This window comes from Prionailurus viverrinus, chromosome B2, assembly GCF_022837055.1.
Source record: "Prionailurus viverrinus isolate Anna chromosome B2, UM_Priviv_1.0, whole genome shotgun sequence".
Lineage (NCBI taxonomy): Eukaryota > Metazoa > Chordata > Mammalia > Carnivora > Felidae > Prionailurus > Prionailurus viverrinus.
In genome coordinates this window covers 146974127-146998151 of record NC_062565.1, presented here as the reverse complement: position 1 = coordinate 146998151, position 24025 = coordinate 146974127, and the positions used below count along the sequence as shown (strand labels likewise).

Here is a 24025-nt window from a genome sequence, read left to right as displayed (position 1 = left end):
ACACCAGGGACAGTAGAAACTAAGTGAGGAGCATCAGAGTTTGATTTCCAATCTCATGATCTCTCTAGAGTAGGGACTCAAGAGTAGAATGCCTATAGAATGGATGGAGAGGACCCGCCCGCTCTTTGGACTTTGTTGTATTTGAGCAAATTACATGTAGGCATGTGGTGACTTTGCTACGAAATTGTGCCCTCATTCTGCTTATTGTTATTTGTAACTCATCAGTCAAATCAGTTTGCTTCCCTAAATCCTGACCTTTGTGGTTTTCTCCCCTACCTAGAATCTTTCACTCAAACTATCCCTCAGGCTAGGGGGCATCAGAGGAATTATACACACATTGGAAACTATATGCCTCCATTGCGATAAAAAACCAATTCAGAATCCATCATCTTTAGGATGGTTTTCTGATTAAGAAACATTTGTTGTCTACATAGCGTATAAAACTTCACTTGTAGGCAATTTTAATATCAATTAAAGTATAAAGGATTCCTCTGTTCTTTCCAAGGTCCAGGCTAGTCCCCTGGAAGATAAAGTGTTTCCTCTCCACTGAGCCCAACAACCAAATTTCATCATGGAGTCCACCTGGGTACCCTGGGGCCGCATCTTCCTTTCCCATAAAGCTCTGCAGCCCGGCACACAGTAGGCATTCGGTAAATGTTGGTTTGATGAGATCCTAGGTCTCCGTTTACACATAGGGGATTTGATTGACTTGTGGGTTATTTCAATGGTTGATTACGGTCCTAAAATGTCCATGTCACTGGGCTGTCACAGACCACTTTTGAAAGAAGTTTCTTTGAATAGGTCTGTGATGAAGTCACTTGAAAAACTTGGCTAGAAAAATTAGGGCGTAAAGATTCACTGACAATTCAGAATATGATTTATTTCCTAAAATGACTGCCCCTGAGGCACCGGGATATAGGATTCAATTTGTTAAAATTCGATTTCCATACTACATGCCAGGAACACGTTTATCAGATAGAGTGAGACGCACCTAAGCTTGCAAGCACTTTCTGCCAAGAGTATTGGTTAATAATACACTTAGTATAAAAATAGGAAGGAGTAATAGCAGGGCTTAGCATTGAATCTCACAGATTATTTCAAAGGAACAAAGGTACTGCATTGAAGAATACAGAAATCACAGGAATGTTCTATAACAATGAAACATTAAGACAGTCATCAATTCCCTGACACCGACCACAACTGTGCTTCAAAGGGAGGAGGCTGAAAAAAATCTCCTTGAATACACTTAATTAGGCTCTTCAAAACCAGAGCAGAATGCTTCCTATCAGTTCTAAGTTTATGCAGTTATTAAGCTTGAAGGTTGAATATTATTTTGCCCCCGGCAGTTCAGCTCCCTGAGTGGATGCTGTTTGCATAAATGCCTCATTATGCACAAATGCAGCAGGAACACCCTGAATTTACTTCGCATTTCTGGAAAGGAACTCATTATCAATAGCGTCGACATCAATGTTCCTCACCCTCGGTATTGAAATCTCATTGATTTTGCCCATGTTTACAAGACGATCATAAAGTCCAGAAACCATTGATTTCGGCAGTTTAGGTATGAGATGGGGCTGGGCAGCTGGGAGTAACCTCAGTGGAAGGAGGAGGGGAAGGCAGGAGGAGCTAGAGGGAACCAGCTCTTTCCTTTCTTTGGTTCTGGAGTAAAAGTGGGCGGTGGGGAGCAAGGCCAACGGATGGCCACCAGCTCTGAGGCTGAGAATAAAGGAGAGCTGACAGGAGGGCAAGGGGCATCTGCGTCACAGAGAAGGCCCGCCAAGAGCAAACCACCACTCTGCTTCAACGTGTTTGAGGACACGGGGCTGTTCAGCCTTCGCGTTTGCTCACTGAAGAGACACACACGGGAAGACTGAATGACTCACCTAGCGTCACAAAACCCCCCAAAACAGCAGTAACTGAACCTAGTTTTCTCGATCAGCTTGCAAGAGGGTCTCTTTATGTCAGTTAGCTGGTTTGTGTCAACGCAACATGTCTGAGAGGCTTCTCATCAAAGTGTTGCCACGGTGTCAGGCCAGTGGCTGCTTTAATAGATTGCTAGAGGACGATGTGCAAATAGGAGGTGGCCCTGAACTTGATGTTATGTGGCCCCTCTCAGCCTCAGACCCACCCCCGTGTTTTTCTAGCTCCTAAACAGCTCAATGTGACCACCAGGAGCATCAGACGAGAACGTAGCTGGGCTGTAGGCTGCCGCCTGGATGACCCGCTAAAGGCACTTAGGGCAGGACCTCTTGCCAGGAGCGCTCAGTACTGTTGCCTGCTACCATTGTCACATCACTTCGAACTTACAAGAGGGAATTGATATTTGTGCTTTCATTTGCGCAAGCTCACTTTTCTGTGTTTGGTGTTTGGACCAGCACCTGACACATATAAGGCACTCGGTCAAAAATCGTTTCATAAATGAATGAGTGGATGGCTTTTGCCATGATTTTCGTATCGGGAGCAGCACGTTCTGGAAAGCTAACTCCACACAGCCTGGCTTCACAGTTCTACCCCAGGAGAACTACTCCCAGCCTGTGACAGATGTGCTTGTGTTTTCCTCTACCTCTTCTTGGGCTGAACCTGTGAAGACTGGCCTACCTATTCCTCTGGCCCCCTACCCCGATTATTCTCCATAATGTTCCCTTCTCACAGCTTTGACCAGGATGTGATGTCTCCACACTAGAAATCCCAGCAATCATGCTTTTGTCTGTGATTTTCCTGCTACATAAAACTGACACTCGTCTTCGACATCACTCTGGTTATCCACTCAGATACTTGACCCTGGGGGATCTTAGGCCCCTCAGAGACTCTCTCTGAGTCTCACTATGGAGAAGCAGGTGCTCGCTCTGTCCCTTAATATCACTTTAGCAGAAGCTTTCATAGAACCACAGATAAGGTCACCGTGCACACTAGGAATAAGGCAAAGAATTTTTTACAGTGAGAAATCCTTTTTGTTTCTCTCCGAACATTCATTCGGTTGACATGGTCGCCATGTATTCTTTTGCGAAAGTGTCGTTTGTCCCAAGAACGTACGTGCTGACCCTTCAAAGCACGGGAGGAGGAATTGCTTATGGAGCCGAATATGCGTCTTCCCCCGATAGACGGTACTAAGATAATGCCATGTGACTATGAAGATAGAAATACTTAAAAAGAAAGAAAAGAAAACCAGAGTCTACTGGCACATTCTTGGCCTGTATTATTTTAGAGTGGTGACCTCATGTTCCTAGAATTGCAGGGAGGTTTTCCAAATTGAGACTGAAGCACACATGTGATTTTTGCTGCATGGAGAGCAGGGAAGAATTTACTGTAATAGACAAGGTACGGTAGTAAAGCCCTGACCTAAAGCAGCGGCAGGGGACACGGCTGGTAATGGTGGAGTGAAAACAAAGTTGCAAATGGAAAAGTAATAAGTTTGGTAAGTGCTTGAATTTCGGAGGGAAAGGGGAAGAAAATATGGAAAGATTGCAACATACGATTTTTTAAAGAAGCTGTCTTACATACAATCACAGATTTTCTTTGGCAATATGAAACATGTCACTGAATCCAGCTAGCTGGGCTGTCCAATAAAATGATAATAAGCAAAAAGGTAGAAAAACGATCAAGATGTCAGCATGTTTGTGAAGTGTTCTGCCAAGATGGTATTTTGCTTTCAGGCCAGAACGGTGACCTAAGTTTCATCCTGTGGAGACAAGGGACCGCCTACATTTATTAAATTTGTGCGTGTGGACAACTTTGGCCTCGAGCAGTATCACTTATGCCAAATCTAAAACTTAGGTAACAGAGGGTTATTATTAATGTTTCACATTACGAAGAATACAGCATTCCCAAACATCTAGGACATGGTGTAATTTGAAATGCAAACTCGTATAAGCAAAAAACAACCAAATTTTAAACAATGCATTTGGAGTTTGGATAAACCAATAGACAGGAGGAAAAACAAAAAGAATGAAAGCCCAACACATAAACGTCATTTGGAAAAGTTAGCACAAAGAAGTAATTAAGGCCGAGTCTTAATTCAGGACGTGACAAAGAAAAGGCATACGTTATTCAAAAGCAATAAATCAAAAGAAGGGTGTATAAGAATATTCACCAAGGCCCATGAAATGAAGAAGGGCCTGGATGGAGGGGGGCACTTGCGTGAGGCATACACAATATACTGAAGACCAAAGTGGAAAAAAATTATGGCAAGGAAGACTTCGGTTAAATATAGAAAAGAATTTTATCAGTTAAGACATTCAAAAATGGCATTAGTTACACTCTGGTCCTGTGAGTACCATGTGATTCAGGGGGTCTAAGCAGAGGTCAGATGCCAGTTTACTGAGAGGTGTTATATTAAGAGGCTTACTGAATATGGAGTTCTCCTTCTAACTGATATATTCAAGGAGCCTATTTGTCATCTATATTACATCTTGTGGCCTTGATTTCAATGCACCCCTGCCTTATACCTACAGTTAAAACGGATGGCTTTACTTGATATTCCTTCTATACATTTTCTGTGTGTGTGTGTGTATAAATCGGAGTCCTTCTCATTTTAAATTTAATCTTTCTGATTAAAAAGTACCTGAGTCCTTCTGATTTTAAATCTAATCTTTCTGATTCAAAAGTATCTGTGTCCTTCTGATTTTAAATTTAACCTTTCTGTCTACTAAAATTCCTTCTGCAGTTCGAATCATGATCATTGCTCTTCTCTTTCTTTTGTCTCTCTCTTTCTCTCAAAAGAAGCAAATATTGCAAGCTAAAGATCTACCATGCCATAATCTAGACGGGATGACTGTTTCCTTGATCATTATTAGCAACACATCTCCCCCAAACTTACAAAAAGTAAAGCTAGTGTTTTTTCCTTCTCTCCGAGTTACAATTAATTCACATCTTTCAGTGGACAAATCTTACAAACTCTTCTTTCTGAAGTGCATTTCTTGCAATTGTCTTGAATCGTCTCAAGTTAAGTCCTGCTGACGATGAGGCCTTCTGTGCAAAAACTAACACTGTCAGCAAAATTGTCTTTTTACACAAAGAACAAACTACATGAAGAACTATACACTCTGAGACAAAATTTCTCACTTTTAAAAGCTCTCCATATTATCATGTTCAACTAGTTTTCTTTTTTTTAGGTTGGACTTATAAATTCGGCAAAACTCTATGCATGCTCTAACTACTATAAAAGAGTAGTAAATGAATATATAATGTATGCAATAAAAGCCTTGATTATTGTGTATGTTATCTATTTACTAAAACCCTTTATAAACTATACCCAGGTGAAAAATTTCAACCTATTGCATAAATACTGAATTTGGGTCTAATTTTTGTTCAAGAGCAGTCCCACGCATGATATTTAAAAGCATAAATCATGGTGAATAATTAGTACTGGACACTATCTCTTTTCATTAAGGAACAGGAATTAAAAGAAAAAAAAACAACCTTTGGAACAAGCCACAGGTTTAGGGGTGTTACTTGTGGAACATGGCTGGTTTAAACACTGGAAGATGAAATCAATACATTGGAATGGCTTGTCTAATACACTGTAATGAGATAACTAATCAGGTGCGGCTGAAACTGAGTATTCATGAAACAGGGAAAACTATAGAAGTTACCACTTCTTGTTCCTTTCTCCATTTCCATAATGTTATCACTGCCATTTTACTAACTGACTGACAATGTGCAAATTACTTAATCTCTCTGCTTTCATTTCCTCATCAATTAAATTAGATGGAGAATGCTTTCTTCCTCTTGGGTTTGTGAGGATTAACTGAGATGATTCTGAAACGCATTTAACCCAATTAAATCTGATGCCATTTATATCTGGCACAGAGAAAACACTGAATAACTGTTAGCTGTTGTTAAGACAGTTAAATAACACACACACACACACAAACCACAACAACCTTGGGACAAATTAATAAGTAAATAATCCCATTAAAAATAGGAATAGCCACCTTAGAAATATAATTGGCAGAACAATTCCCTAATATGTATGTTATGAAAGATGTAGTTTAGACAAGTAATCAATTCTAAGAACACATCAGTTTTTAAGAGGAGATTTCTAACTTTCTATACTAGATTTGACAAAGATCACAGACTCATGTCACAACACTGCATATTAATTCATGGCCTTGATAACAGAATTCTAAAAAAATGTTTATCTTCCTGTCATAAAACATTTCAAACGGCTAACCTTCTACAGAAGATACCATTGTTTTCAACGACCCAATGAACGAGTTGAACAAGTTGCTACCTGAATATAGCAACTTGTAAATTAGTTAACGACATTAAGGGCCACTTTTTAAACTTTCCAAACTTTAAGCACTTTTTTTTTTCTGGTCGAACGCTTTTTGAGCCAAACAAATTATGTCACTAAATGCTAATAATATTAATTGCATAATTTCAGAGTCAATTTTATATTATACATATGCCAAAGATTTTCAACGAAGACATTAAACAGTAATTAGAACTTATCTCGCAATTACAGTCTGAGAGTGTTAATTCTTCGAATGTGTTAGATTGTATCTCACAGGTTTTTATAATGGAAATTCTTGCATTACAAAATTGTCATGTAACAGGCATGCTTGGTATATTATGCGTTGGGCATGGAAATTATTTATTTAGAGAAACTTAGCTATATCAATACTAAAATCATTTATATGCTAAGTGGTTATTACCCTAGAAAGGTTTTATTTGTAATGAATTATGCTTTCTTTTTAAAATATGGGAAACTAAGAGAAATTTAATAGTGCAATCAATTTTCTAGTAAGAGTGGGCAGAGAAGTCTAAGAAAAAGTAGATTGGTTTTCAGAATTGGTTCATAGAAACATTTTTCTAGAATGCACTGATAAATACAGATAAATGCCACATTTTAGACTACTTCACAGATAGTATAAGAACACTCGTTCCGTGACTTGTCAAGATTAGGAGAGCACTGTCCTCTGTGTAATCCAAAACTGTGCTTAACTCAAAACACCAACCTGGAAAAAATGAATGAAGAGTGAGTGGCAAGGGTAATTTTTAATCCACACACCTACAGTGACTGGAACAATTGTTGGAAGAACTATGTGAATAGTTAGGATAAAAAGATAGTGGGGCGCCTGGGAGGCTCAGTCGGTTAAGTGTCTGACTCTTGATTTCAGCTCAAGTCATGATCTCATGGTTTCTGGGATCAAGCCCCATATTGGTCGGTCTCCGCGCTGACAGAGCGGAGCCTGCTTGGGATTCTCTCTCTCCCTCTCTGTGCCCCTCCCCATGCTTGCACATGTGCTCTCTCTCTCAAAATAAATAAATAAGCATTAAAAAAACACTTGATTCAGTAAGTAATTCTGCTAGCCAATAAAAACAATCCAAATTCATCAAACGAGGAAAGTTTATTGAACAATGAGTTAAAAAAATTAAGTGTCAATTGCATATATAGTTTAGCAGCTACTAAGTACTTACTTTGTTATGTGAACACTAATTGCTTTGCTTTGTCTATCATAATAACTATAGCTGAACTGTTCTTATAATACCTATTGTATCCTACTCTCCCAATTTCACTGTAATGCTATCATTTTGTTCTACTTTCCTTATAAAGAACTAAAGTTCTACTTATTTAGGGTTATGATTTGAAATTTATTAGTCTGAAATGTAGGTGTTTTGAAATAATAACTAAGTTTAGTTAAGACTGAAAGCTACAAATGGTTTCACAATGTTAGTTTACTGACTACCAGTGTTTTGTAAAGAACACTATAGAAATTGAGATACATCTATGTTTGCATGAGTAATGTATCTCAAAAATTTCTTTGTTTTTAAAACTGCATGAGAATGCCCACAGTCATTATCTAATTTGGGTATGCATTTTTGATGGATGTTAGTGTTATAATGTACCAAGTATTCTGTATTAGAGTCTTTAGACTGGTCTCTTCTCCCTTTATCATCTTGGTCCATGACCAAGAAATGGGTAGCTATGCTGGCTAAGAAGCTATAAGCAGGAAAAAAAGAGATTCTAGCCTTCTTAGAAAACAAATTGAACCCCAGGGGCACCTGGGTGGCTCAGTCGGGTAAGCGTCCGACTGCGGCTCAGGTCATGATCTCACAGTTCGTGGGTTCGAGCCCCGCATCGGGCTCTGTGCTGACAGCTTAGAGCCTGGAGCCTGCTTCAGATTCAATGTCTCTGTCTCTCTTTGTTCCTCCCCCACTCATGCTCTGTCTCTCTCTCTCTCTCTCTCTCTCCTTCAAAAATAAATAAAAACATTTAAAAAAATTAAAAAAAAAAAAAAAAAGAAAACAAATTGAATCAGTAATCAAAAGTCCAGGACCAGACTGCTTCCCAGGGGAATTCTAACAAACATTTAAAGAGGAGTTAATACCTATTCTTCTCATACTGTTCCAAAAAATAGAAATGGAAGGAAAACTTGCAAACTCATTCTATGAGGCCAGCATTACCTTGATTCCAAAACCAGATAAAGATCCCACGAAAAAGGAGAATTATCCCTGCAAAAATTCTCAACAAGATACTAGCATATCGAGCCCAACAGTACATTAAAAGAATTATTCACCATGATCAAGTGGGATTTATGCTTGGGCTGCAGATGGTTCAATATTGACAAATCAATCAACCTGATATACCACATTAATAAAGGAAAGGATAAGAACCATATGATCCTCTCAATAGATGGAGAAAAGCATTTGACAAAATACAGCACGCTTTATTGATAAAAACCCTCAACAAAGTAGGAATAGAGGGAACATACCTTAACATCATAAAGGCCATATATGAAAAGCCCACAGCTAGTATCATCTTCAATGGGGAAAAGTTGAGAGCCTTTCCTCTACAATCAGGAATAAGACAGTGATGTCAATTCTCACCATTGTTATTTAACATAGTACTGGATGTCCTAGCCTCAGCAATAAGACAACAAAAAGAAATAGAAGCCATCCAAATCGGCAAGGAAGAAGGCAAACTTTCACTATTTGAAGACAACATGATACTCTATGTGGAAAGCCCAAAAGACTCCACCAAAAAATTGCTAGAACTGATGCTTGACTTCAGTACGGTTACAGAATACAAAATCAAGGTACAGAAATCTATTGTACTTTTATACACCAATAACGAAACAGCAGAAAGAGAAATCAAGGAATTGATCTCATTTACAACTACACCAAAAACCATGTTTCTTAGGAATAAACCTAACAAAGGAGGTACAAGATCTGTACTCTGAGAATTATAAAATCCTTATGAAAGAAATGGAAAAACATCCCATGCTCATGGATCAGAAGAACAAATATTGTTAAAATGGCTATACTACCAAAGCAACCTACATAGCTAATGCAATCCCTGCTAAAATAACACCCACCTTTTTCACAGAGCAAGGACAAACAATCCTAAAATTTGTATGGAACCACAAAAGACCCTGAATAGCTAAAGCAATCTTGAAAAAGAACAGCAAATCTGGAGGCATCACAATTCCAGACTTCTGGTTATATTATAAGGCTGTAGTAATCAAGACAGTATGGTCCTGGTACAAAAACAGATACATAGCTCAAGGGACCAGAATAGAAAACCCAGAAAGGAACCCACAACTATATGGCCAGCTAATCTTACACAAAGCAGGAAAGAATATTCAGTGGAAAAGAAGACGGTCTCTAGCACTTGGTGCTGGGAGAACTGGACAGCGACATGCAGAAGAATGAAATCAGACCACTTTCTTACACCATACACAAAAATAAATTCAAAATGGATGAAAGACCTAAATGTGAGACAGGAAACCATCAAAATACTAGAGGAGAACACAGGCAGTAACCTCTTTGACATCAGCTGCAGCAACTTCTAACTAGATATCGTCTGTATCCTGACAAACAAAAGCAAAAATAAACCATCGGGAGCTCATCAAGATAAAAAGCTTCTGCACAGTGAAGGAAACAATCAACAAAACTAAAAGGCAGCCTTTGTAATGGGAGAAGATATTTGCAAATGACATATCTGATAAAGGGTTAGTATCTAAAATAGGTAAAGAACTTACAAAACTCAACACCCAAAAACCAAATAATCCAGTTAAAAAATGGGCAGAAGACATGAAAAGACATTTTCCAAAGAAGACATCCAGATGGCTAACAGACACATGAGAAGATGCTCAATGTCACTCATCATCAGGGAAATACAAATCAAAACTGCAACGAGATATGATCCTCACACCTGTCAGAATGGCTAAAATTGACAACACAGAGAACAACAGATGTTGACAAGGATGTGGAGAAAGGAAACCCTCTTACACAGCTGGTGGGAATGCAAACTGGTGAAGCCACTCTGGAAAATAGTATGGAGGTTCCTCAGAAAGTTAAAAATAGAACTACACTATGATCCAGCAATTGCACTACTAGGTATTTATGCAAAGGATACAAAAATACTGACTCAGGAAATACATGTACCCAGATGTTTATAGCAGCACTATCAACAATAGCCAAATTATGGAAAGAGCCCAAATGTTCATTGACTGATGAATGGATACAGAAGATGTGGGGTGTGTGTATGTGTGTATGTATGTGTGTGTACATATACACACATACATATACACACATATGCAATGGAATATTACTCAGACACAAAAAGAATGAAATCTTGCCAATTCCAATGACATGGGTGGAGCTAGAGAATATTATGTTAATTGAAATAAGTTCAAATAGAGAAAGACAAATACCATAAGATTTCACTCCTATGTGGAATTTAAGAAACAAAACAGATGAACATAGGGGAAGACGGGGGAAAAAGAGAGGAAGGCAAACCGTAAGAGACTCTTAACCATAGAGAATGGTTGATGGAGAGGAGGTGGGCAGGAAGATGGGCTAAATTGGGTGATGGATATTAAGGAGGGCAACTTGTAATGAGCATTTGGTGTTGTAAGTGATGAATCACTAAATTCTACATCTGAAACTAATATTTCACTATATGTTAACTAACTGAAATTTAATAAAAAAATTGAAAAAAATACATTTTGAATCAAACCGATTTAAATGTGAATCACTTTTGCTCCTGAGTGACCTTGAGCAAAACACTAAAATTTTCTATGTTGAATTCTCTCATCTGTAAACTGGTCTTAATACTTGCTTTATATGTCAGTTGTAAGGATTAGGTTAGGGGATACACAGGAAAATCCCAGAGTGAATAGTGTATAATGTTCACTCCATTCGTGATAATTTCACTTCCACGTTTGAGACAGTTGATACGTCACTCTGCAAGTTGGATTAGACTAAAATTATTTCATTAAGTCACATTTTTTACATTTCTTGATCAGGATGCTAATAGTGGGTCACAGTTTAATTGGCAATGCTTTTTCTTTCTCAGGACTGCATAGAATATAGATTATCTTTAACACTCGATTACATCTTAGATTTGATGATATTTGGTAAGAGGTTTTCAAACATGTTTTTTGAAATGTACTGTAGGGAATAACTTTTTTTTTTCCTATGAAGACTTGGTCCACAAGGAGATTATACTATGCACACTGCTTTTATCAATAGTTGTGAGGAGGAATGCCACTGGATTAAGAAAAAAGTAGGGGCACCTGGGTGGCGCAGTCGGTTAAGCGTCCGACTTCAGCCAGGTCACGATCTCGCGGTCCGTGAGTTCGAGCCCCGCGTCGGGCTCTGGGCTGATGGCTTGGAGCCTGGAGCCTGTTTCCGATTCTGTGTCTCCCTCTCTCTCTGCCCCTCCCCATTCATGCTCTGTCTCTCTCTGTCCCCAAAATAAATAAAAAACGTTGAAAAAAAAATTAAAAAATAAATAAATAAAAAGTAGATTTAAGGGGCACCTGGCTGGCTTAGTCAGCAGAGCATGGGACTCTTGATCTGGGGGTTGTAAGCTTGAGTCCCAACCTGGGTACAGAGGTTACTTAAAAGAAATTTTAAAAAGATATATTTGAATGCCTTCTGGCAAAAAGAGTGGAACTAGATTAGAGGGGTAGCTAATACTCTATGTTTCACGTTTTTAATCAGGTGAACTTGCTGCCAGTTTTCTGTGTTAGGAATTTTTCTCAAGCTATTGATCATGACTCCAGAATAGAAATTGATGATAGGAAAGTATTTTTGCTTTATAAGGCACGTGAGTTTGTGGAGATCAGTAACAGATGCTTCGATTTGACAGCACATAATCATTGTTAAAGTGGATCAATGAAACTTCCATTCACCTCAGTACATTAAGTAAAAGAAATCTGTGGATCAGAACTGCCTCAGAACCACCATTTCTGGCAAAGCAATTTACATTTGCAGAGTATTTGTCGCTCAGGTTTGAATGTAGAGTCTGTTTTTTAAGTCATGGCTGTGGCTCATTTCTATTATGTGACCTTAGGCAAGTCATTTGATCCAATTCTTAGCTTCTTTATTTCTAAAGCAAGGATAACAATTCCAAAAATAATGCTTCCCTGTCCTTTGTGCTGCTGGCCTGTGGGAATTTGGGGTAATGCTGATGAAATCACTCAGGAAATGAAATCTATTGTCTGTGACAAGGAGCCATGTGGTAGAGTAGAGAACACTACTGGCCAGTAGGCTGATCGAATTCTGCTGGGGATGCTATTTTTTTCTTACTGGCTAATCTTCTAAAAGATGTATGGAAATGAACTTCTTGATTTTGTTCTCTGCTTATATATAAATCACTGAATCAGTAGATAATGTGGCTCAACTCTGAAGTGACAATTAAAGTCTTTAAACTCCGTGTCCTGTTACACTCATTCAAGGTTTTACACATCCTCAGTCTTCTGTGAGTTTAACATGGGAGTGTAGAGCTGAGTTACCATCACAAAATGTTTAAGACTAATTATGCAACCTCTTGAACATATATTTCAAGATCCCAGTCATGGCCTTAGTATCAACTTCTGGAGGACTTCTTCCAAAGACATGATTAAGATTCCTGTTCTCTTATTCTTCAGTCAAACACTAGTCTAGGTACTGTCATGAAGGGACTTTGTAGACAGAATTAAGGTTACTAGTCAACTGACCACAGGCCCCATGTAACCACACGGGCCCTTAAAGCAGAAAAGGAAGGCAGATGAGATGTGGCAGAAGGGGAGTCAGAGATACCGGAAGCAAGAGAAAGACATGATCGGCCATTGCTGACTTTGAAGATGAAGGGGCCATGAACTAGGGAAGGTGGGCTGACTCTACAAGTTGAGAGCTACCCTCTGTTGACAAACAGCCAGGAAACAAGGACCCCAGTCCTACAACGACCTGGAACTGATTTCTGCCAACAACCGGGATGAGCTTCAAAGTGGATCTTTCTCAAGCACGTCTGTAAGAATTCAGCGTGGCTGACATCTTGATTTCAGTCTTGTTGGAATCCGATCATATTCCCCCACCAAACCCACTGGACTTCTGATCTACAGACCAGTAATATAATGGGTGGGTGCTGTTTAAGCTATTAGGTAAGTAGTAGTATGCTACGGTAGGAACAGAAAACAAATGTATCATCCATCATACCCCTCTCTTCAGCAAATATTTACTGAACCCTGGAACTGCCAGGAACTGTTCTTAAGCTAATGATAAAGCAGTGACAAAGAAGCGAAAGTCCCTGCCTTCATGGAATTTCCCTTCTAGTAACGATACTGAGATATGAAAAAAGACCCCAGCTTCTGGCAGTTTGGTCCCAGTAGGTCTACTAGATTAGAGAAAGACTGGGTCTGTTAGGCTGCCCTGGTGATGGAGAAGACACCAGATGGTGTTCTGCCCTTCATGGCCCGTATCATATGTATTTGAGTGGGCTCTCAAATCCACTTGGTTGGTAGCTTCAGGACTAATAATCTCAAATACTCTTTGGCTGGGTTTGTAAATACAATACACATACCATAATGCAGTCTTCAGCAAGGATTTAGCACACATTACATACAAAGGTGTTCCTAGCAAAGATTCAGCAAAAATTGCTCATAAAATTCTAAGAGACAGCTGATAACAATATTTGGTGACTATAGTTAACAACATTGTGTTGTGTATTTGAAAGTTGCTAAGAGTAGGTCTTAAAAGTTTTCATCACAAGGGGAAAAAAAGGTAATTATATGGGGTGATAGATGTTAACTGAATTTATTGTAGTAATTATTTAGCAAAATACATTAAATCGTTGTGTTGTACACCTGAAACTTACACATATGTGTCAATTATATATCAATAAAACTAAAAACAAAACAAAAACCAGATCAAAACACAAAACAAAACCCAAACCCCCTCCCCAAAAATAATATTTGGAGGTTGCCTGCATAGAGAGAGTCTTCTCAGGATTTCCCCAGGAATGGATAGTGTGCAGTGAGGACTAAGGAAGGGGACATTCCTATTCTTCTCAAAGAAGTAAATGATGATAGGTGATTTGAAACTTTGTTCTATTTCTTCACTGTTTCATTTACTAAGACAAGGCACTACACCTGAGCACCCTCGTCTTGCTGTCTGAACCATCTCAATGGTCTACCACCACATCTGGTCTTATTCTTCCAAATCCATGCCCTGACCTCAGGGTCAAGGTATTGAAGAGTGCAGAAGGTGAGGGTGAATGGTCATGAGCACTGACAGCTGGCTTTTGCTTCAGGGTACCGGAAACCACCTTTACTCTCCAGGTCTGCTGTGGAGGTGCCTGTTGATTCACGCACGTGGGGTAAGGCTGTGAGGAAGTCTGCGGCGGATTTGACAAATGGAAAATGGCTGCATGCAGCACCCTTTTAATCTCTTAAGGATTTTTAGGAGACTTTGCTATGTTGGCATATAGTAAGCACTCAAGAATTTCTTTTTCAACGAATCAATGAATATGTACGACGTGGTCCTCTCTTCGACATCTCTTAAATAGCCAGTAAAGACCACATTGTGCTCTAAGCTTTTGAAGTTAGCCTGGTGCATTTGTTGTTCTAGAGGTAGTGAGACCAGCCTGGAGGTGAGAGCAAGAAGGCCCAGCATTCCTCAGCAATAACAGAAAGGTTGGCGGGTGTATAAATAAACGTGCATGCCAGCAGGTTTTGACGGACCTGGTATCATGCTGCTTTTCCTCATTCCACCGTTGCCTAACATCTTCATGGAAGTTGCTTCTGAAATTTTAGTTGTTCATCACAAAAGTATAAATCTTGTACTGCTTCCCTTTGAATATCATCATTCTGTATTTACAGATTTGAGGAAACTTTGAAAGGATAACATATATTCCACTGTTTCTAGACAGACCCACATTCGCATTCATCTGATTAAGTGGTTGTTTGCCATATTTATAATATATAAACACACTCACATACAAGCATGTATAATATTCATTGATTTCTGCTAGAAGAACTACAAACTTCTCAAAACCCTTTCTGTGCATAAATAAATATCCAACTTGCCTACAGGTAGAAACAAAGCTGAAAATAGCGGGAGATTACTGGGTGCTAATCCTGTTATTATGACCCAATTACATTCTTGCTTGAAAATGTTAGTATTGTATTAATAAGTAGCTTTTTAGAGGCTGATAAAGATCACTTCAAGGCTTAAATAAAGTTTAAGATAAATGCAGGTTTACTTGGGGGAAGCAGTGGCGAAGGTGTAAGAGGCATGTAAAATCTAAGCGTCGCTGAATGGAGAGTCATGTTTGGTTCACCGCCATCTCAAAATGGATGTAAATGGGCTCACAGAAAGCTCATGTTAAAGTACTGTATTTCAAGGGGGAGAAAAGCAAATTGATCTTGGAAGGAACCGAAGAGAGTTTACTCATAACAGCATTGCCACCATTACTTTTTTCTTTATTACTCGGAACATTAATTCAAGATGTACCAGAGAATACAATACAGAAAGCAGGCAGGCAAAGGAACGTCAATACTATTTGCAATTTTTCTAAGGAAATATGTCCATTATATTTTTCAATCCTTCTTCATCGATGGTTCAGCTTATGCTGAGCTATATACATTCCATGCTGTCAGTGTGAAAAATATAGATTTTTGAGGAAGACAATAAAAACGGAAAGCTGATTTCACACTAAGTGGAAAATTCCTCCTACAGTTTTGTGTTTGGCTCAAGGAAACCAGCACCGGTGTGTCAGGGAGTTGAAATAGGGCTCCCCACTTCCAGTGACCTGGGCACTTCGTCAGCAGCAGGTCTGCAGGAGTATTAGGGGACCAGGTCCCCAGCTGGACAGAGGAGGGCTTCTAAACCGAGCCCATATGAGGGGAGAAGACAATGAGAATTCTTTGAAGGGCGCTCTCTCTGTGCTCTGCTGGTAGAACCATCTGGAGAGCCCTGAACGTGTTCCCAGCAGTGGGGCAAAATGAAATCCTGGGGCTCCGTCATGGTTGAGGATCCAGTAGAGCCTGGACAGGAGAACTGAGGGCCTGGGCTTGCACCCCTAGAGTTTTTGGTGCCCAAGATGGGCAAGTATATTTTTCGCATAGGAGGGGGTGCCAATGTGGGGTCATTTCCAGCCTGTGTAACAGTGCTTCCCTGAAGCACTGGGATCCTGGGCACAAGAAGCTGAGGGGAGTGCGGGGAAACTTGGCCTAGTTGAGGGAAGAGGAAGGCTAAGGGCGGAGAACATTCTGGATGGAGAGCGACTGCCCCAGGGCAAGGATCACTGAGGACCTGCCAGCCATGTTCCCCAGGACAGAATCTGCCTTAACCGGCACCTGGCCCAGGGAGTGGGTATGAGGCCACCTCAGGGAAGCATCAGGTTGAAGAGCTGCCCCTCTCCTCACCGTTGTCGGCTGCCCCAGCCTGGCAAGCTAAGGGACAGGACCTCTGGAGACAAGACGGTGGAGGATGATGACGCACCCGCAGAGAAATGGAAGGGAAATCACCCCACTCCTGGTTTCCATTGCAAGCTTCCAGAACAGAGCAGATTGCCGCGGGGGGAGTGGAGAATATCTGAGGGCAAATTAAGTTCAGAGTTCTGATCAATCTGTTAAAGAAATGATTCTAAACATTGAAATTGTGTGACTCAAAGTGCCTTTGATCTTATGAGTGAGTAGAACAATTAAGGCCCCTGTTAAGTTTTATGCAGCCAGGGAAAGGCTCCCCCACTGAATAAGGCTTAGTTTTTGTCTCCAATTCCTTTTAAACTTGCCTTTTAATTATGTCATGAATAGTGACTATTCAACGTAACAATTACACTGGTGACATTCTTATTTTCTCTGCAATGTCCGCATAGAGGCCGCTAAAAAGTCATTTGTTGGTACTGGTGGAAGATTTGCATATAAAGGAAAATGAGAATGAGGACTTAATTATCTACAAATCCATAGATGATATTTTAGGTGATTTAAAAAGCACAAATTATGATCTGGCCGAATATAGGAGTCTCCTTAAATTAAAGCTTCAGAAATCACTACGCACTTTCTTGCCCAGATTAAGTTAAACTTTCTGTTGCAAAAATAGAAAAGAACACTGTTTCCTCTTGGGCGAATATTTGCATGCTTGCTCATTTGGGGCCCATCTTGAGCTTTTAAATACATTAAAGCATATTATACAGATTTCTCTCGGCATGTCTTAAAGGCCTTTGCTGAATTGGTGGAAATCTCCTATTCAGCAATGTGCCAGCGTCAGGCTAGCAGTGGGGATGTCCCGGCCAAGGACTGCGAACCAGCTGGAAGCACATCCTTCTGTGTGTTGATCTTTTCCAGACTACCTCAGAGTGGGTGTGAGGGCTGACGGCACACAAATTCCGAACGTGGTTTGGCAGGTTGAACAAACAGCCAGTTGTCCCCACCCTCTCCCTGCCTCTGGGCCCCGGCAGCTAGATGAGGAGAGAGACAGAGGACAGAATCTATACAGCAGGAGAGATGTTAGCAAACCCTAGGGGGGGCGAGCAATTTGTTCTGCTAGTCACAGCCAGGTCAGGGAAGCTTCCGGAGAGGACGTGATGTCTGAGTTCACTTCTGGAGGAAAAAATGTGTGCTAGCTCCTGAGAGTCCCTGGACTGGGATTAGGATGCTCACTCAAGGTCAAGCCCATGGGTGTAGGACACACGGCCCACTCCAGCAAGAAGGCAAGTGGGGCCCAGACGGCCCCTTTCTTTCTGCACAAACAGCAGCCGTGTTACAGCAGGTTAGAAATGATTAATGGGGCTTACCTATGCAAGCCCTTCTAGGTAACACCGAACTTGACATAATCTGGGACTAGGGTGATGCTCCCGGGGCATGGGTTTGTCTGCAATTTGGTGTTCTGCTGACAGTCTGACCCCTTTAGGTAAAGTTACCCAGGGGGTTGGAGGGGAGGCGCTGTAGCTAATGCAAGTGAGCCCGGAATGTGCAGGATGCAAGGGAGACGCTAAGATTCGGAAGGATTCACACAGAGAAGCTGCAATTATAAAAGCCACCTACAAACTGAAAGGAGTATCTGTCTTGGAAAACGGTTGGGATTTCAACAGACCATTCGGGCAGGCAATTTTCAGTCAACCTCCAGATTAGGCCTTTGGATTAGAGAAATACTCCAACCCTCTTCTGAAATGACATGAGGAATCCAGAGAAGGAACTAAAACTATCCACCGGGAGGAGGAGGAGTTGAACAGTGAAAGTTTCTCTCCAATGGAATACTTCTGCGAGTAGGGACGATTAACGTCCAGAAAACAAATTTCGTATTGTGTTTCTGACTGCTGGTCTATAAAAAAGGATATTGATTCTTGGAAATTTATGTTGCTCCTAATCACCTTGCCAAATCATCATATTAATTCTAATAGATTTCACTTAATTTTCTCCGAAGGACCGCCCACAACCACATCGATACAGTTTTCTCCACAACCTGTGAGGCAGGCAGTAGACGCCGTGTCTCCCTGCTGCCTGCTGGTTTGCAGAGCTCACGTGACTTCACTCACGTTCCCTCCTCCCTTCCCCTCATGTCATGCCACTGCCACCCCCACAGAGTGACCCCCTCGCCGCTCCCTGCAGGTCAACGAGCTCTTTCCAGTCTTCCATGCAAACTGCTTTCCAAGTTAAGGAGACTGAGGCACAGAGTGGTTGTATAGCCCAGCAAAGGTCACACAGCTGGTTAACCTTAAGCCAGGGTTCAAACCCAGAAAACCGGATGCCAGAGGCTTTGCTCTTAAACACTATCCTCTTTCCTGTGTTTCCATGTACTGTTCTACCTGTCCTTGTGCACAGTCACAAAGTGGCCCGACCCCTTGCCCCACAGGCTGGACAGGGACGAGAACGTGTGTGAGTGGTGCAGTGCACCGCCCTGGGTGAGTCCCTGGGTCCTCCGGAAGGCTGGTGGCAGCAGCCCCCTTGGGTGATTCCGGGGTTCCCATGGTAGCACCCCGAGTTGGGAAGCATTTGCTTCCCCTCTTGGCTTAGTTTGCAGCATTACCGAAGGAAGACGAGATCAGTTCCTTGCCACCTCCTGTGCTCACACTTTCTTAGATCCTTTCTTAACTAAACAAACCCTTTTTGCTGAAAGGAAAAGGAGTAGCACTCGTGGAAAGTGGGAGTCTACAGTCAGTTATGACAACTGCGAGGGAGTGGAAGGCTTGCAAAACCTCTAACTTTGCTTAGAAGGACGGGATTTGTATCCCCACGCACCCTGGGAGAGAGGTATACAGTCTGTCCTGGGCCGAATAGTGTCCTCCCAAATTCACATCCTTTCTGGAACCTCCGAATGTGGCCTTATTTGGAAATAGGGTCATTGAGATGTAATTAGTTGAGATGAGGTCACACTGGAGTACGGTGGGCCCTTAACCCAACCTTTACAAGGACTTCTGTGCTTTTCAGAAGGGAAGAGACACAGAGACAGACACCCAGGGGAAAAGGTCACGTGCAGGTGGAGGAAGCGACTGGAGTGGTGCATCCATGAGTCAAGGTAGGAGCGAGAAGAGAAGCATGGAATGGGTTCTTCCCTAGACACTTGGAGAGCGTGGCCCTACTGGCCTTGAGTTCTGGCCTCCAGAACTGTGAGACAACTCATTTGTTTTTTAAGTCTCCCAGTTTGGGCAGCCCTGAGAAACTAATACACAGCCTTCACAACTGGATTCTGATTTTCTTGGTCATCAGGCTGCCAGGTCGTGTATTTCTAGATACGGATAGACAACTCTGAGAATAACTTTTGCCTCTTGGCAGATGCAACCAGGGAGGTCTATAAGAAGAACAGATACAGGGGCAATTTCTAGTATGTGCCTGCCCCTAAAATGGGCTTCTTACAAGTGAATTGGGTTAAAAAAAAAACAATAAACCAAGAAACCTTGAACGAAGCAGTATGAGTGAAGAGAAAATTTATTCAGTAAGCATTTGTAGATTTCAAAATGGTAAGGCCATCTGACAGGCTGAGCACATGCAAGGTGCATCTGTGAGGGCAGAGAAGTCTTGACTTTTCTTAGGATGCTTTGTCCCCTAGGGCTGCTCTCAGACAACCACAGAGCCATCGGTGTTTGCAGATATGTGGGTCCTCCCTCCCCACCCCCGGAGATTTGGAAAGCTGTGCTTATAAAAATGAATGCTTGGAAGAAAAAGGGACCTTGAATTCGAAGAAATGAAAGTTGAGGGGTAAGGAAAGTTTTATATATATTTTTTGAAGGCCTGCTATTTGGGAAAGGGATTAGACATTCAGTGTGCTTTAGATTAGACAGGTAAGTTGGATAGAATATTAGACATAGACTTCAATTCAGTGTAGGACGTGCCTTTCCTTTCAGAAGTAGAATGGGTTACTTCGTGAAATAGTGAAGCTACTAACTTAGGACAGAACTGAATAAGCGAGTATTGGTCATGCAGATTGGGTTAGCATATCAATTCAACACAAATACCTATTAAGCACCTAATTCTTCTAAGTGTGCTATACCCAGTCTGCACAGGAGAAAGGAAACTCAATGTGAACATTTTGACCTTGTAGAACTTATGGCGGAATAGGGTAGTTGAGTAAATTGGAAACAGGTGCAGACCAAAGGGCCCCTATATGCATCTTCCAGCTTTGTTATGATCCTAGGATTCTCATTAGAGCAACTAGTAAAATCTGAGCAGAGGAAGAACCCAGAAGAGATTAGATATGCACATGATTGTTCTAAATCTAACTTGCAGGAATGGGGGGCGGGACAGTAGTTCTAATCTGTTCCTTAATAAGTTTAGGACATTCAATTGGCTTCAAATCTAATAAACCTAATGATTTCAAAGAAACTTTGAAGTAAATTTCTAAAATATAAATCACACTCAAAATTGGACAGAATCCCACAGGGAATAAACCTTGATTCCAAAATTAAATTTAAAGCTCTGTGAAATAACCTTTATGTAAGTCAATTATGAAACAAAAAACAAAGACTTTTTTGGTACACAGCCCCCAAAAGTTCATCAACATTAAAAAAATCTTTTTAACGTTTGTTTATGTTTGAGGGAAAGGGAGAGAGACAGCACAAACGGGGGAGGGGCAGAGAGAGAGGGAGACGCAGAATCTGAAGCAGGCTCCAGGCTCTGAGCTGTCAGCACAGAGCCCAACACGGGGCTCGAACTCACAAACTGAGGTCATGACCTGAGCTGCAGTCGGACGTTTAACTAACTGAACCATCCAGGCACCTCTCAACATGTTAAAGAACCATTGAGAATAGGTTCCACTGGGCTCACAGAAACTCTAGGAGAATTTGAATCCGGTTAATTGAGAACACCTAGGTTTCCATCAGAAGTTGTTCTAAGTGACTACCAGCAGAAATCAACTGTTTCTGGCTTTTTCAAATGACTTAAACTTCAGGGTCAAAGAGTTGGTACAAATACTCTGAAATGTTGCAAATTTACTGCATTCTCATCACCTATAGGTTTTAATGTGTCTGAATTTGAACTGCAATTTTTAAATCCCTCTTTTCATAGACTTTAATTAGTCTGTAGTGGCATACAGTCTATAACTATCCTAGGAAAAACCTACACGCAAGGGGCCATGTTTGATTTCCACATCCACATAAACATGTCATTTCATTACTCTATCTACTTTCACGTGTTCCATGACATATACTCATGGTGCTATTTGAATTGCTGATGCCTGGAGTCTCTGAACTGTTTCAGGACTATTGGTGCAGTTGGAAACAAAGGAACCAAAATTAGGATTGCCTCCAGAAAGCAGAGTGATTGGATAGCTGTAATCTGCTGGCAGAGCCCCATATTTTAGCTATAAATGTTTTAATGCCATTTATTGTTTCATGCTTCTCAAATGCAATACACTGCACCATTAATTTTGTAGTTTCATCTCTGGAAGCTATAAATCGAACATTCCTATTGTCTTAATTTTCTGTAACCTTTAATAACATTTGCGAAAGAACACAGGGAGGAAGAAATTGCTATTATAGAAATTCTTCCTTCTCTTTCACCCAAAGCAGTGGCTGGAAAAACAGCATGGTTTAGATATCCAAAATCCATTGTTTCGAATTAAGGAAAACAAGCTCAAACTAAGACCCTACTTCAGATCCTCCAAAGAGGATACTGATGCAGGGGCCCCTTGTTTGTGGCACTCAAGCTTGTCTTTTCCAAATGTGATTTTCTCCAAAACATCAGTCACATATTCGAGCTTAAAGATTATGTCAGGAAGAGATGGATTTGAAAACCAGTTATTCTTGAATGAATCCCAGGGTCCTTAACTCACTTGGTCACCCACCTGGCATTTGGCAGGGGAAAGCTGAATCCTTTGAGGCAAAGGGATTGCCCCAGCTGGGGAACCACGAGTCTGTGTGTGTTCACAGCCAGGCTCGTGGAAGGGCCAAGGGGAGGAGTTCCACAACCACGGTCACATAACATTCAACCGTCTATTCATGGTGCGATACAGTAATTTTATAGTGCTGCAATGTTTATATAGAATATCATATAATAATATGTGTAATACTGTACCTCTATATAATGTTGTATGATAATCATGGCTATCTCATTTAATACCCAGTCAAGGCCAGGCTGTACGTGAAGCGCCTACGGACACATTATCTTGAATTGTCACATCAACCCTACCGAAAAAGGTGCTATTATCTTTTACACAGATGACTTAGGAGAATCTAAAAGAAATTTAAACGCAGAGAAGTTCCGTGATTTGTGTCTTCTGACTCTAAGATGCTACTCTATTCCACATTATAATTGGCATCTTTAGACTTCTGTTGTTTTCATAACTGTTGAAAGTTAGCCTCATTAAGCCCTGTAAAAAATAACAGTCATAAAGAGATACACAAAGCCACACTTTCTCTTAGGGCAGGAATAGTCTTGTGGGTCTTGCCGTAAGTTTTAGCACCTACAGAAGTGTCGACTGGGGCTGCCAGCCCCGTCTGCTCCTTCCTGCGGTCGCTTCCCTGTGGTCCCCTGGAAAGACTCCAAGCTGGGGTGCCTGACAGCCCGTGCTTGCTTCAATGTTTGTCCAGCCCTTATCTACTCAGCCCACTGCTCGTCTCCAACAAAGTCCATGTGACATTAAAATAGGCCAGAAATTACGAAAAAGGACGAGTTAGTAGAATTAAGCTAAAGCTTGCACTTTGAGGGAATGCTGACAGAGGACGAGGTCGTTATAGTTGAAGGACTATTCTCTGTTTCAATCTTTCCTTCTTTCTGTCATTTGTATCTGGTCTCATTCAAAAAAATATATATTTTGTGATGGGACTGTTTGTTTTGATCTGAGTTTAACAAGACATTGACTTATGTGAAAGTAGGAAAAAGTGGAAACAGAACTCTATGTGTGGAATTGTTTTAAATACACTGAAATTAAGGATGAATTTTTTTTCTAATGTTACATGCTGTAAATTGCTACTATATATTTTTTTATAAATACAACTGTTACTAAAGACATCTGCTGAAATAAAATAAGTATATATGGTTCTGTGAATATGAATATCCATAATTATAAAACAGGATTTACTAAACTATGTATTACAGTTAAATTATTTCTATCCTAAAAACACTATTGTAATTGGAAATCTTACGTATGCTCCTTCTGGTAGAACTGGATCTTTGGCAATATAGCCACTTTGAAGAATGGTTTTAAGTTTTATAGCCAGAATGCTCCAATTTTGTAATATGACCCTCTGGAAATACAGCTTACTGCATTCTGGCTTTGTACTGACAGGTTTCCAAGATAAGTAGAAAATGAGGCTAAAGCTAATATTTTTTCCCCCTCAAATTTCAGAGAGATATTAAGCAGAAAAATAGTTGAA

General features: G+C 40.7%; 1 protein-coding gene across 2 annotated transcripts in view; it reads right to left on the bottom strand.

Moving 5' to 3' along the window:
- The window catches only part of PACRG (parkin coregulated), a 505579-nt gene that overhangs the window by 180166 nt on the left and 301388 nt on the right, over positions 1–24025 (bottom strand). The window contains exon 5 of one of the 2 annotated variants that reach the window (XM_047860012.1): positions 16701–16809. The exons of the other annotated variant lie outside the window; for it this stretch is intronic. Coding sequence (XP_047715968.1) covers positions 16739–16809 — 71 coding nt within the window. The 3' untranslated portion in view covers positions 16701–16738. Of the gene's footprint in view, positions 1–16700; positions 16810–24025 lie in introns of those variants that run through there. 2 annotated transcript variants of the gene reach the window in all.